This window comes from Metopolophium dirhodum, chromosome 7 (assembly GCF_019925205.1).
Source record: "Metopolophium dirhodum isolate CAU chromosome 7, ASM1992520v1, whole genome shotgun sequence".
In the NCBI taxonomy this organism is placed as follows: domain Eukaryota; kingdom Metazoa; phylum Arthropoda; class Insecta; order Hemiptera; family Aphididae; genus Metopolophium; species Metopolophium dirhodum.
In genome coordinates, this window is record NC_083566.1 from 6817099 (window position 1) to 6832561 (window position 15463).

The 15463-nt window shown below is 29.4% G+C and overlaps 1 protein-coding gene across 2 annotated transcripts in view; it reads left to right on the top strand.

The window, feature by feature from the left end:
- The window catches only part of LOC132948863 (diencephalon/mesencephalon homeobox protein 1-like), a 99526-nt gene that overhangs the window by 19241 nt on the left and 64822 nt on the right, over window positions 1-15463 (top strand). For both annotated transcript variants that reach the window (XM_061019540.1, XM_061019539.1), the window contains exon 2: window positions 7236-7289. In XM_061019540.1, coding sequence (XP_060875523.1) covers window positions 7236-7289 — 54 coding nt within the window. The remainder of the gene's footprint in view (window positions 1-7235; window positions 7290-15463) is intronic.

A 15463-nucleotide genomic window follows, 5' to 3' on the forward strand; every position in this document is an offset into this window, starting at 1 on the left:
TAACTTTGTGTACCTACTAAGGATAATAATTATTATTATATGGCAATAATAATAGGTTTCAAACACAATATGGGTGCTATGATGTTTTAAAAATAAAATTATAATAATTAATCCCGACACTTTATAATTTGTACAATTTATCCATGGATAATAATTTACTAGATCTATATTATTACATCTGTTTTATATTATTGAAACCATTCTTAAGAATTATTATCCTTATATTCAGTTACCTATCTATGCACGATTTGATAACTCAGAAACTAATTGTTCAAATTTTGATGAACATACATAAATATTTTGAAAAAATCCCCTACCTACTGAACAGTTTACAGTAGGTAAAAAGGTCAGTTCTCATCTAGAAAAAAAAATCGTATCGCCAAGCCCTTCTTAACTGTCAAAAATCAAAATTATCAAAATATGGTCCTTAACCCTATATATACCTACTATACCTACTTTAAAATTCCAAAATCGGTATTTGAATAAATCCATTATTAAAGAAAAATAGTAACGGCATGCTCGGTGTCTCTGATTCCTTCTCTACATCATAATATATATCGAGTTGAACAAAAGCTGTTACGCAGTTATAGTCAATATAATTTATCAAATACATGTATTTTTTGTTACACTTTGTGCATCGTTATAATTACACATAACTACTTATCATAACCTGCAAGATCGTATGAATATGATTATGTATATAATCATTAATTATTACCTTATAAAGAAACGATTAACAAATACGCGGCGGTTTCTCAAAACAACATGAACGATTCGTCACGTCAGTCGTCACTCATCAGCTACATAAACTCATTGATAAGTGTCATGTGTGTTGGTAAACAACTTTAAACGTCATAGAATAATGGTTGATTGAAAAGTAAAATATTAAGTGTTTCGTCGGTCAAATGCACCGCAATAATCAAATTACTTTGCGGTCCATGCGATCATTGAGTGCGGTGTACTATAATAATTATAATTATTATTATAATAACGCGTACTTACCTACCTACCTACCTCTATATAATAATATTTTACTACATAACATTTAATTATGCGGCGTGGGCGTAAACCAGGCAAAGTTTACTACTATATTTTGTTCTCGTTCGATATTATTATTAGTCCCTCGCGGGGTTTGTCACTAACAGGTCGTCGTTGTCGTCGTCGGAAACGAATTAGGGTGGTCTGGAACCAGTTATTTACTGATTATAACGAGAGGCGAAGAAGAATAGTGTGAGGCTGTCACACGCAATCCTGGAAACGCACGGAGACACGTGACGTTGCTAATTGTTGGGCGTGGCTGCCGCCGCCGTCGTTTTGTAATTTTGTCGCCTCGCATTAGTGCCTGAATATAGGGGTATAGGTACAGCGGGTAGGACGGCGATAATATGGAGCGGGTAAATTCGCTTTTTAAAAGGAAAAGAATTCAAAATACGAATATAATATACGTATATAATATTATACGATGTCGATGAATATATTATTAGATATCACAGACTCGTTCAAGTTTCATTGCCACGAAAACGTGCGAAATGTGCACGAAACATAAATAGTGCTATTACTTAATATATTATTTTGTAGGCACCAACCAGCTACCTATATTATAAAAACGGGCACGGTGTGTTTATGAAATATGTATATTGTTATTAATATCGTAATTTAATGACGCGTCCAATCAAATTTAAAAGAAAATATAAATTACGTTTATTTTATTGCGCGTTTAAATAATTCGATACCAATCTATACACTATAGGTATACTTAAGCATAATAGAGACACACTCCAGAACCTAGGTATACACAGATATACGGTTAATTAATTTGTATCACGCGGTATTCAGCCTATATAGTAGCCAGTATATTTATTCATACACAATGAGAGAATTTACTAAGAGTATTATAATATCTATATTTTTAGCTTAATGCACTACTAAAAATATTGATACGTAACACAAGTACAACAGCACCGAGAAATTTTACAAACACTATATAGGTAGTAAAAATAATATACAACAGTTATTTTATGTTTTTTATTTTTTCTCAAATATAAACTGCAGATAATGGAAATGGAATAACTACTCAACTGCATGTCCGACAACCAACCTGATGTCTCAGCTTTTTCTAATTCTTTTAGTCGTTTTATTTTTGTCGATTTTATTGGCCCGTCATTATAAAACAGATCTAACAGATTCTCATTAATTCGGTGACTTAATATAATATTCACTTCCATTTTATTTTTTGTCCTGCATCAGTATTCTGAGTATATAAAAATAGAAATGATTAGGAGGGATTCGCAGCCAAGTTGTAAAGTAGGAGAGTTTCGTTTGGTTATACACGCCTGCATACGACAAGGATTTAATTTCTGTGATTCGTTCAAAAACATTTTTTTTTATTTTATTATTTTATACATTTTTGTACACAATTAGTCCTGAAAGTTAATATCATGTAAACTTTTCAGTGATCAATGTTCGGTAATTTAATAGTCGTGATTTTTTTTTCTGTTTGGTACACTATTACACGGGGTTATATATGTCTATATTCAGTGGGAGGGTTACTGCTACAGGCTCAAACTCCCTCGCTCACACCCGAAATGTTTGTTATTAATGGTGCACAAATATTTAAATTACTACATCCATGAACAATTTTCTTAGTGGTCATAAAACATCTCCAAATAAACATCCTCCCCCAACCGGACACAAAAACTAAACATTATAATGGATTCGGTTGGTCACTGCACGACTATTATGTCAGGTTAATTAAAAAAAATAATACATTAAACTGAAAAGTTTAGTCATTGGTTAAATAATTTAACTCAACACCATACACTATATTATGATTTATAAAACATTGCTTATACATTTTAGATTCTGAGGAGATCGATGAATGTATTGATTTCAAGACACATTCTATAGTAGATAAACGCTCTGATTACCAACTTTGACAAAGACATCTTTTAGAAAATAAAATCTAGTTGATAGTTTTAGGAGGTCAACATTGAAAATTCTCAGTACCTACTTTTCAAAATAATAGGGACAACTATGTACTACTGCTGTATAATATTTAAAAAAAACAATATAAAAGGTTCGTATTTATAGACTTACTGCATAATGCACAATCATCTATAAATAACGACTTGTTGGTTATTGCCTTATTGACATGCAATATTGTAAAAAAAAGGACAATTCTTTGGACAACTTATAATATATTGTAGATACTTTTTAATTTCAAAAATTGTTAGATTATGGTCAACATATTTTATTGTATAAATTATTAAAATAAACAATATAGTATTATATAATATGGTGTAGCTACACAATTATGAAGTACTAAATTATTGATTTATTTTTATTTATTAAATATACACCTAATACAATTTAAATCAATAGTATCGAACAAACATTTGTTAAGGAGAAATAAGGGGAAATAAGGGGAAATATTATATTTACGATAATTTAATTTAACACTTATCACTATTTCAAACATATTTTGGAACATAGGTAACATTTTAAATATTATTCAATGTCTCGCGTGTGGACACACTTGACAATTCCCAAGGTGCACCTCCTAAATATTTATTTATTATGTTATAAACATATACCAATTTTCGTGACTAAACATGGTTACACAATTACATGTAATGCACGTCATACGTTTCGACAGTATAGTTTTTTAAAAGATTTATTTTATGCATAAAGTTATATTCTTGGTATATTTTGTTAGTTGTTATAGAAAAATATAGATTAAAATTAAAGAAAATCAAATAAAGAATTTTTATTTTTCGTAACGTAACATATTCTTGTATTATACAAAATAAGTTTGAAAATATAAGTGTCTTGATGTGTCTAATTTTATTTTCATTTGACAATTTTTAAGATATTATTTCAAAAATGTGTGTTTGTACTCCATGCAAGTAGATAATTATGCTAAACATGAATTGGATTTATTCAAATTGACTCTTTCAAAACGTTTTGCTAAATTTTTTTGGATTGTCAAACGATAATAATAATAATTTAATGTGTCTCAATGTCTTGTCTAAAACAAAACTCATGAGTCATTAGTGTTTCATTTAGGTACCTATATACAAATAAAATATTGTGTAATTGTTTTAATTTGGTTAAATTTACTATAGTTTATTACCTCATGTCATTTTAAATATTGTTTGTGTAGGGAAGTTAATAATATCATTAGCCTGTAATTAATATAAATTAAACTGTAATTTGTAATACTACCCGACGACAAATGTAAACATTTGGAGACCGTCCAAAATATATATAGGATATACCTTCATCAGAACTGTTTTGATTTGTATGACGTATACAAATAATAACAATGTGTTACATAACAATTTCCAAGTGACATTTTTCGTCTCTGGATAAACACGCATTACTTCGTGTAAAATACGTACATTTTATATACACTAATATTATATTCCTATAAGTTATAACACTGCAGTTTTATATCACAATGAAAAACACAATATTATAGTCAATATTATAATATCAAACCTATAGAGTAGTATGTACTGTAAAATTATAGTGTGTGTAATTTTTTAATCGGTTAATTGACATCGAACCGTGCTGTGGCAACAACGCCAACTATTTTATACAATAATTGACACGCATATTTTCACTTCTGTTTTACTCCTTCTCATCGACGACCCACCAACCACATTAATTATTTTTACATACAAATAGTTATTCGTGGTCGGCCACCTTGGAACCTTATAAATAGGGTGGAATGGCCACGATGAATTCTAATTCCATGTTTAAAGCTTATTCAATTTATTCGCATGTTCGTTAATTTTACATTGTTCCGACACTGCGTTGAACCATAATAATACATATAACCTTTTTAGAGCCTGCCTCGTTCGGCTATTAAAAAAATGTGAAAATGTTGTTCAAAATTCCAGTGTACGCATAAAGTAGAAAAAAAAACTATTATCACAAGGCGTAGGTATTTATTTTTGCTACAAATCTGCAAAAGCATATAATTTGACAGTATGTTTTTAATTGGTTTGTAATTCACATGCATACATTGTTGTACCTACATTATTGCATACAAAAATAATTTCTGCTGATTCTATAAAACTGAGATATTTATATTATGTGTTATGGAGTTTATATGGATTTTTTAACTTTTATTTTTTACACGCACAATCCATAATTATTGTTTTTTACAATAAACATGGTAATTATTATGTGGTGAATAATTATTATAGTATTAATTATTATATATATTTTATGAACAGACAATATGATAAAAAGAAGTATCTCAGACCCCAGTGGCGACACTTTATGTTTTGGTATTTCAATTTCATAAATAAATGATTTGCAAAATATACATAAATCAACAGTGCTCTATATTATTATAGTAGGTATTTTTAAGTTTTAATTATGTCGACTATACATACTATTGTATATAATATAACAATATAGTTTCATATTTTTTTATTCAATATTGATAATAAAGTATTGCTTAGGTGCTAAATATAATATAACAAATTGACAAACAATAAATTTAACTACATTCAATGTCAAACGCTGCCCGTTGAGTCATATCGTATTGTATGATATTTGAATTTTTTAAGATAGTTAATGTTATGATAATATTACTATATTATGTACAACTTATCAGGTTAAATTATTGATATACCTACTACAGTAGTACCTAGTAAAATAGATTACTTCCGTGAATATAGTTTGTTATGTGTAATTTTATGGAAAACTAGTGGTTAGTAATTAATGTAATGGAATATAGAATAAAATATGTTTGCGTGCCTATTATAGTAAACCTACATTACGTACGTTACTTAGGTATATTGAGTTATATGTATTTAACAGCCTGCAGTGCCGAATTGCAGTACAACTTATAGAATAAATAATAATCGTTGACGTTAAATTACCTCATTAGTAATTACGTATCGAGAAGTAGATTAGTGGAAAAGTATTATAATTAAGGTGGCAACTAAAATATAAAACATGATTTTTCAAATTTCATAGAATTGCGGAAAATTTGAAAAACCGGCACCGGGCCTCTTAAATGTTAATGTTAATTATCAATTAAACCTATTACAGGAACAGTGAAATAAATGTAGTAACTTTTTTAAAACCCGAAGAGCATTATCGATTGGAATAATTTATTTATAATTTCAACAATGTCCGTGAATGAAAATCTGCGAACAATTTAATATCCCGTTGCATCACACAAACTATACAGATCGTTTTTTTTTTACGAATTTATTATTTCAAAAGAAATGAGAAATTTAAACGGCTGGGTTCAAATAATTCGTTGCACTTCTTAAATTAATGTCTAACCACCGTGTATTGAGTATTTTGTTCTCTTCGATAATGTTATCGTATAAGTCTTTGAAAACAAAACGCCTATTTGTCCCCTAAAAAAAATACCAATCTTTTATTGAACGTTTTATAATACCTCCGGATATAGGATATTGAGTGTATCGTGGTAAACGATTTAAGTTTAATAATAGACAGTGTGTGTGTATATATATATATAATTATACACGAACCAAAGAAATACGATAACTGTCAGGTCGGATTACCGCGGAGACCTTTGCGAATCAAAACACATATACACGTACCTACCTACTGTCGTAATTCGATACGGGTGCGTGCAGTTTGCACAGAAATTCACTGGATTTATGAATATAAAAGAAATAATATAAAGACGATTTTTTTACGCGATCGATTGGGTAAAGATACCATGGGAAATCCAAAGATAATAAGTCAAAAAGATTTTTATGCCAATGTATATTATTTATTATTATATACGTAGGACCTACTATACCTACTTACCTATCTATCTGTTTAGTCCTATCAGCTACGTCTATATTATTGTGCAATATACTATTATATAGGTAGTCGCGGTACTTATGTAAGTATTGTATACCTATAATACTCTTAGCTATCAATTGGTCAATATAATAATATATTAGGTATATTAGAAAGTTTATCAAACCATTGCGAAAAGAGGTTGACGACAAGTTGAGATCAATAATATTATATAGACATCAAAATAAAAAATATGCGCTACTATCTAGGTATATGTGAACTATAAGTAATAACTCAGTAAAATGTTAACGTTAACTCTTAAACATAAAAATCCACATATACTACATATATTTTGTGTTAATCTGTGATATTTATAACTGAGTAAAAATAGTATTCTTAATATAAAATTAAGCTACACAGTTATTACAACATTTGTTATTATTTTTTTTTAGGATTTTCACAACTACAGAAGAATCCAGCGTTCAGTCCCAATAGCTGCATGTCAGGTAACATGAATATAATAATTCAAATTTACCTAATATAATATATAATTTACATGTAATTTTATTTTGGGATTATTTTTAATAGTTTTGGTACCTAATAAGAATTTTAATTGGCTGTTATGATGTATAACGTCATCTATTATTGTTTCGGTCAATTCGTTTTCTATTGTTTCTTAATTGTTTTACATTTACATACCCACTTCATAATATATATTATTATATCATCGTTTACGTAATATTATAATTAAATCAAATTATTAAAACGAGTTGGTGTAAATAACCGGGGTGTAGAAGAAAATAATACAAACTGGTGATGTTACTGGCGTGAATAAAAAAAAAACATAATATTGTTTAATTGTCAGCGTGCAGATATTAATTAGGTTTGAATCATTAATTTTACGCCAAAATTCATGTCTGAATGTTCGACGAATATACGGTATATACGATTATTCTGCAGCGTGTGATGAAATAACACGTTTGTGGTGTTAACCTCTTGTCACGAGCAATAGGGAACGTTCATTGAAAAATACCGGTTTGTCTTCAATAGCTCTTCAACTGCGCTTGTCGTCTATTGAGATACCATTTCAATAGCATGTCGCTCTTTAGATTAAGATATAGGTACATAGGTATACATTATTATATACCTAAATTATGTGTACATACCTATAATATATTATTAAAATTATTTAATTCGGTTGTAGAACGCTGCCGTGTACTGACAAGCACGTTAATAGATAAATTCAAACAAAATGATAATAATATAACGAATGTGAGCTCTTAAAAAAAATACATCTAATAAAATAAAACGCGTGTATGTGTACCTACAACTGCAACATGATGGACAACCCAAGACGTGTCGTCGTTGTTGGCGCCACCGGATCAATAGCAATAGTAACAACAATAAATCATATTCTTCTGGATTCGAATACTGCAGTGTAGTTGCCTAGAGTTTTCCGTCCTTGTGCAGACACATTTTCCCACGACTTTTCTATTTTGTTTTAAATAAGCCATATTGCTTTGTATGAGCATTCAGAACATCTATTATTATTTATTCGTTTCGTTACATATATTTATCAAACCATCATGCTGATGTTTCGATTATTTATATTGCTTCAGTTTTATAATTTTAATATTTTATAAATTAATGATAATAAAAAATATATATTGGTATATAATATATTATATTATAATGTATTGATTGAAGCTATTAAATTTACTTAAATATACTATCATATTTTATAATAATGATTAATGAAATACAACATTGTCCAGTGTCAAAGAGTGTCTTGCCTTAATTTGATTATATTATTTTAAATTAGATTCAAAATTGTAGCTGATTAATATTTAGAAATATTAAAATTAAAAATTAAAATTCTAATATTTTAGACGTTGGATTAAGATAATATATTTTAGAAAAATATACACACGAGCCTATTATAAGTATTTATTTAAACTTTTACAGTAGGTATTACTCAATACTCAATTCTTGTTTGAATATTTAAAATGCATTGTAGTAATACTATTGTTCATATTCGCATCAAATTATTATCTGGGAAATTATATTTAAAAAACTTTAAACTATCGATAACGCTAAACTTTATACGAATAAAATGGTTATTCTATATATAATATGTTTGATTAGGTATACCAGAATAAATAGGGGTATTATATGAATTGAATATTATAATACTGATCTGAAGACACAGGTTTGAGCAGGTGATTTTTGAGATTGTTTAATAGAATAATTGCAAGTGTGGGAAAACGATGGAACTACCTATATATACAATAACGGGATAATATCGTTCTCTTACTTTCTAAGTTATATAATTTGATTGATTTAACCATGGAAATAATGACAAAAACGTCGAAATACGCTTCAAATCCCATAAAATATATATAGATACATCGAACCGATTAAAATAATTGCTCGAATACCACTACGAATTAATAATAATCGTTTGTATTCACTATGGTTGTCGCTACTGCTGCAGCCATATTATTATTATTATTATTATTATTGTTGTTGTAACGCAATACGATATTATAATCACGAGACCTGGATTAGAACATATAATATGACACGAAAAAGGTCGAAGAGGAAGTGCGTGAAGTCGTGAAGACGTCGCCCCGGAACCGAACCTGGATACGCCTAACGTGTCTCTAAGGCCGTTTTAGCGGTGGATGTATAGCGGCGTGCAGTAGCAGCAGAAGCGGCAACAGTAGCATGTTGTCACCGTGACGATATTATTATTATTATTATTATTCATAGTCGTCGTCTACTTGGTCGCAGCAGCTATAGCGGCTATGGAAGTATAGGTAGGTACAGAGAATTCAGACAGCGGTGACGACGAAAGGAAAACAAAAACAAAACCTAAGGGCAACGCAACATAATAATAATAATAATAAACATAACGAAATCACTCAAACAGCAGCCATATGTCACGGACGAGACGTCGTCGTATAATGTGCGTGTGTGTGTGTGTGTGTGTGTGTGTGTATGTTTGTGTACGTGCATGTAGACAGAAGGATAAAAAGACCGTACCAGAGACTGAAATCGTGGGCGGCATTCGTCGTATGGCGCCACCGTCACCTGTTGACCTCAACATCGCATACGCATAGGTATATAACATAATATAGCAGCGGCGTAGTGTCGGTGCATCTCCTTTTTCTACGTTGCGTATATTCTCCACTCATCTCCTCTCCTCAGCTAACCTCACTTCTCACTCCTCCCCTCGCCGCCTTTCTGCTCCAGCTACTTCACGTTTTTCCATATCTCAAAACACATACGCATCGCACGTCGCGTTACAATATTCGAGTATGTAGACGAACACACACACACACACACACATTGAAATCGGCAGGTTACACGATAGTTTATATGCAGTCGGAACGTTCAACAGGAGAACGGCTCTCACGCGCGGTCACAGGATGTTCTCATGTCCGCGCTCGCGTCTCCACGACGGTGGTTGTACAACAATAACGCGTTCGTATCGCGTCTGCAATATGTCAATCCCGGCGCTGCCATCTCACCGAATCACGTCGTCTATTATATCGTTGTTGTTATTATTATTATCACACTCGTATTAGATATACACACACACGCACACACACACACACACACACACACACACACACACACACACACACATGTATTATATCATTATGGTCATTGTTGTTTTATTATTATTGTAATAATTTATTACCCATATAGGTACCTATTATATATTGTACTTATATAATGGGACCGTATAGCGATGATGAAATATATTATATTCATACGTCGAGGACGCGACCTTCGTTTGGCTGGGGGGATGATTATCGTAGCGTATGCGTGTAAACAATTATGTATAGGTACCTACCTACCTAAGTTATTAAATTTGCATCGTAATTACTACACATTATTATATTATATCATTGTACCTAATTAGTATCATTATCATCATCTTACTCTCCTCCGCTCATTTTTGACAAATGGTGGTGCGATCGTTTATAGTAATAATATGTTTTCTACAATGTACATCGAACAGTAGGTATGTAATATAGTATTATACATTATTATTATATTACCCACCTACTTAATATATAATATCTTAGGTGAATGAAAGCTACAGCCAGCCTGATTCGCTTATCTTTACGCTATAAATCGCATAAATATATAGGTACGAACACGATGTAACTATTATTACATATAAGTATAAAATCACACTATGTTATAACGTTTTACTATCAAACTAAAATAATGTTTAAAATAATCAAAAAGTTATTTATACAATTAAAAAACACATCATATTATGTAGTTCAATAAACAATTCCGGAATCAATCTCAAACAGACCCTAGCTCAGTGCAATAGCAATATAAATAACAATTTATTATATATTATATAGTGCTAAATAAATACAATTTCGTAACTCGTAATAATTTATCATACTATACTTGTATATCTATATTATATATATTTAGTATATAATATTCATCTCTGTAAATAAAACAAAACTATACACGCGAATATAGAGTAAAGCAATAATTTAATGGTTAAATTGGACAAGAAGTTGTTTAAATTATAATTATTTAGTGTTCAACAGTAAGATTTCTTTTATATAAAATTTAGTCACCATAATAAACAAAGACAAAGTTTAAATTGAATATTGTAACAGAATAACAGATGTACCTATATAAAGGGGCTTGTTCTCAATTATTTTTAAAAGTTATATTTCGCACAACGCAGTTGGTATGCAATTATTATTTAGTTGATTAATTTTAAAATAATACCTACAGTGAGTAAATTTACACAAAATGTATTTTACATAGTTGTAAACTAACTACATTGTGATTCTTTTAACAGTAAGCACTCATTATCTCAAAAAGTATTAGGGTTGTTGAAAATATTTTTATACTTGATTCAAAGTCATTGCAAATCGATATTTTTGAAAAAAGTTATATTTCTACTATTTGTTATCATTATTATTATTCATGCGTTTTAATTTTTTTAGCAACATAGGTACATTTTTAATTTCGTGTCCCGAAGCAGAATATTTTTTTTGAAAATGTTGGTCTATACTACTCCACTCATTTAAACAATTAATAATATTCATAAGTTATAACAAGTTTATATGTTGATCTATTGTGATAAAATATTCAAAGCAATCACTACATTTTACATAAAAGAGGTAACTAATGAAACCCATTTAACCTTTTTTTATCTATCTAAATTAAAAACCAAACTTGCTGTCCACTGAAGATTTTAATAATTATTATTATGTTACGGAAAATTAGTACAAAAATATTACACCAGTTGTGTAATTTTCTAATATCATGGTTTTCTCCTTTATATTTTTCAACAGTTAACTCTCGTCGTAAAGCTCATTAGTGGACGTCTTATGTCTACTCTTGACATAAAGCGTGTTTGTGGGCTTTATAAAATGAGGTCCCTTTTTCTTTATATCCGTCCCAAACTACCATACTTGAGGTACTGACTTGAATTAACATTAAAACTATTTTGAAAACAAGGGTAGTATTTTGTTTTCGTTTTATGCGGCTTGAGAGTTCTTGAGGACTTTCATACTTTGCCACTGGCAAGAAATAAGAGCACGTGTTTCTTTTTTATATGTTTAGAAATATATTTTCAAAATTCAAGGGAAGTATAAATAAAATTTATCACTTATAATGACATATAATATACTAAATAACAATATACGTGATAAATATTTTCGAATGGGTTATTGAATAGGTTTATGTGTTTCTGTAAAGTGATACAAAAAAGCCAATGTTTAAAATAATGTATATTATGTTATACGCCCTACGCGGCATTGGCTTGACAGATATGATGTCGTGATATAATATAAAGAAGTGAAATAAATAATTGAAAAATATTATATACGTAGGTAGAAATTAATTATTTTAAAATGTATATTAAAAATCTTATTATTATAATATTATAATACGTTCTTATACAGTTTATTATTATTATTTTTGTGGTCTTAATTGTTTGTGAACTGTGCAGATATATTGGCATATCATAATGCAATAATAAAAAAACATTTTTAATATTGATTAGTTATTAATTATTATTAATATTATATAGCTGGTACGGTCATACAGACGCTTATAAATATAGTGTTTATCCTCCACGCATTGTTTTTATTCTCGCGCCGCGCTGCAAAACCAACAGCCACGTGTATTGTGTAGCCGCGGTGTAGGCACCTATATTTTATACACTGCAGCCGTAGGTATTGTTAGAGACTTAAAAACACATTTCGTACATATTAAATAATATGTTATATAATTTTCGACGAACGAACGCCATCGGAGAAGTGCGCTGGCGGCACAATGTGCAATTTGAAACTTTTAATTTCTGTCGTGCTACCGCGTTTATGAACGAGAATAAATTATAAACATTATTATATAATATGGTACCTAATATTATGATATGATTATAATATTGTTAATGTAAAAAGGTGTCGGGGAAGTTAAGTCGAATCAGTGTTATATATAGGTAAATATATAGTTGTCCGCGGGTACGACCCTTGTAAACATATTAATAATATATACATAACGTATTCGTGTGATTGTGTGCGAACGTGCATGGAGTTGAAAGGTAGGCCATATTGGGGTGGGGGGCCGGCTTCACGAGTGGTTCCTTTGAAGCGGTTTAATTGGCAGCCATTACTGCGGTTGTGCACACCGTTCGCGAACCTTGCAGAATTGCGGCCCATCGTTCATTCGGCCGTGGGCATTCGTTAAGACACTACCTATAAATACGTTATAATAATATATTATTATAATTATTATAATAAGCCTGTGATGGATACACGCACGACGTATATAATATACAATAGGTATGGTATTAGGACAGTAGTTATAGGTATACCTATACGTATTCCGACGTCCGTTGTTTAGCGAGTTTTTAATAATTTATTCCAAACGTGAATCATCGTCTATACGCATATCATAATATGTCGACATTTTCACAAAACGTTCGTTTTCTGCATCAGTGAATAGGAAAATTTGCAATAACACGCACAACTTTCGTAAAATATCTTCTATACTTTCAAAGCTCCCGCGAACTCTAGTAAAGTTTATAATTTTTCGGTGTGCTGCAGGCGAAGATCGCTATTTTACTTTCGATGAAAAAAAATTAAGTTAAATCGTTATATTCCCTTCTATTAGAAAATTTTTATACTGTTAGGATTTCACATAATCCGTTTTATGACCACTAACCAGGTAGGCAGGTATACCAAAATGTATAATACCTACTCCGACAATGATTATTGTCATAATCAATACCGCCTTTTCAGTTGTCACCATATTTATTATTATTATTTTAAAAGCACACACCATCGACTATTATTAGTACTAGTTTGTTATATTTTAGTTCTATACTATTTATATTTAGGTTTGTTTCTAAGATCTAACCTATAAGGCTATAACCTATTCATATATTTTATCATTATTTAAAATATGAAAAAAAGAACATAATAATATTATTATATTAATTGTTCAACTGATTTATGCAATAAATTGGAATGATCTTATCTTATCTATTCGTATAAAATGTCGAGATTAATATATTTTTTATGGGAAAAATAATTAAATAGATTTTATAACATTTCCATTACTTAAATGAGATTTTTACAAAATACAATACATTTGATTGTTAAATTATATACTTATGATTAATTTACCGATATTCAACATTCCCAACTATACAGAACATGTATAGGTTTATATATTAAACCTTTAGATTAGATTAGATATTTTAAACATATTGAGACTAAAAATGTTAGGACTTTGTCATATTATATATACGGTATATATAGGTAGATATTCTAAGGAAGTATATGAACCACAGTAAATAAATAATTCACCTGAGGGGGCAATTTGTTTTATCGATGAAAAACGGGAATTAAACAAAAAAAAATTAATTGATATTAATATATTTATATACAGGATGATTCACCAATCAGACAAGCATACTCAACTCCCTTTTTTATTCAATAATGCATGTTATTCAAAATCTGATTTTTAAAATTTTTAAATATACCTACTTATAGCTATATGTATATTTATAAGTAGGTACCTATCTTACCTAACCTCTTTGAGTATACTTAAAAATTAAAAAATCAGAAATTTAATAAATTCAATATTAATGAAAAAACGGGGTTGAGCGTGCTTGGCGAATAAGAATAATAAGAATATTCAATGTTGAAAAATTCAAAATAGCTATTTGTAAATCTGATTATAAGAACAATTTTTACGGTAAAAACATTTATATAAGTTATGTAGCTTATTTTTAAAATTTTTTTAAATATCAATATTTTTTTGAGTAAATTAATTTAGAACGTAATAACTTTTTTTATATTATTTTTGGGAATTTTCTGACATGAATATAATATTTCTTAAATTATTTCTTATTCAAATAATTTTCACAATTTTTGTCATATTATGTTTAAATAACACCATTGTTTTCTCATGTCGTCCTGTTACACTCTGTATATTATTTAATATTTTATTAATTATTATTTTAGTTTTTACTTCTATAATATATTGCAGGTAATATTGAATTTTTTTTATTCTCATTTTAACACAACGACTGCGAGAAAATGCCAGAAAAATGCTTGTTAAACCAAATTTACAATACGTATATATTATATATGTAGGTGGTGGTATTATTTGGCTT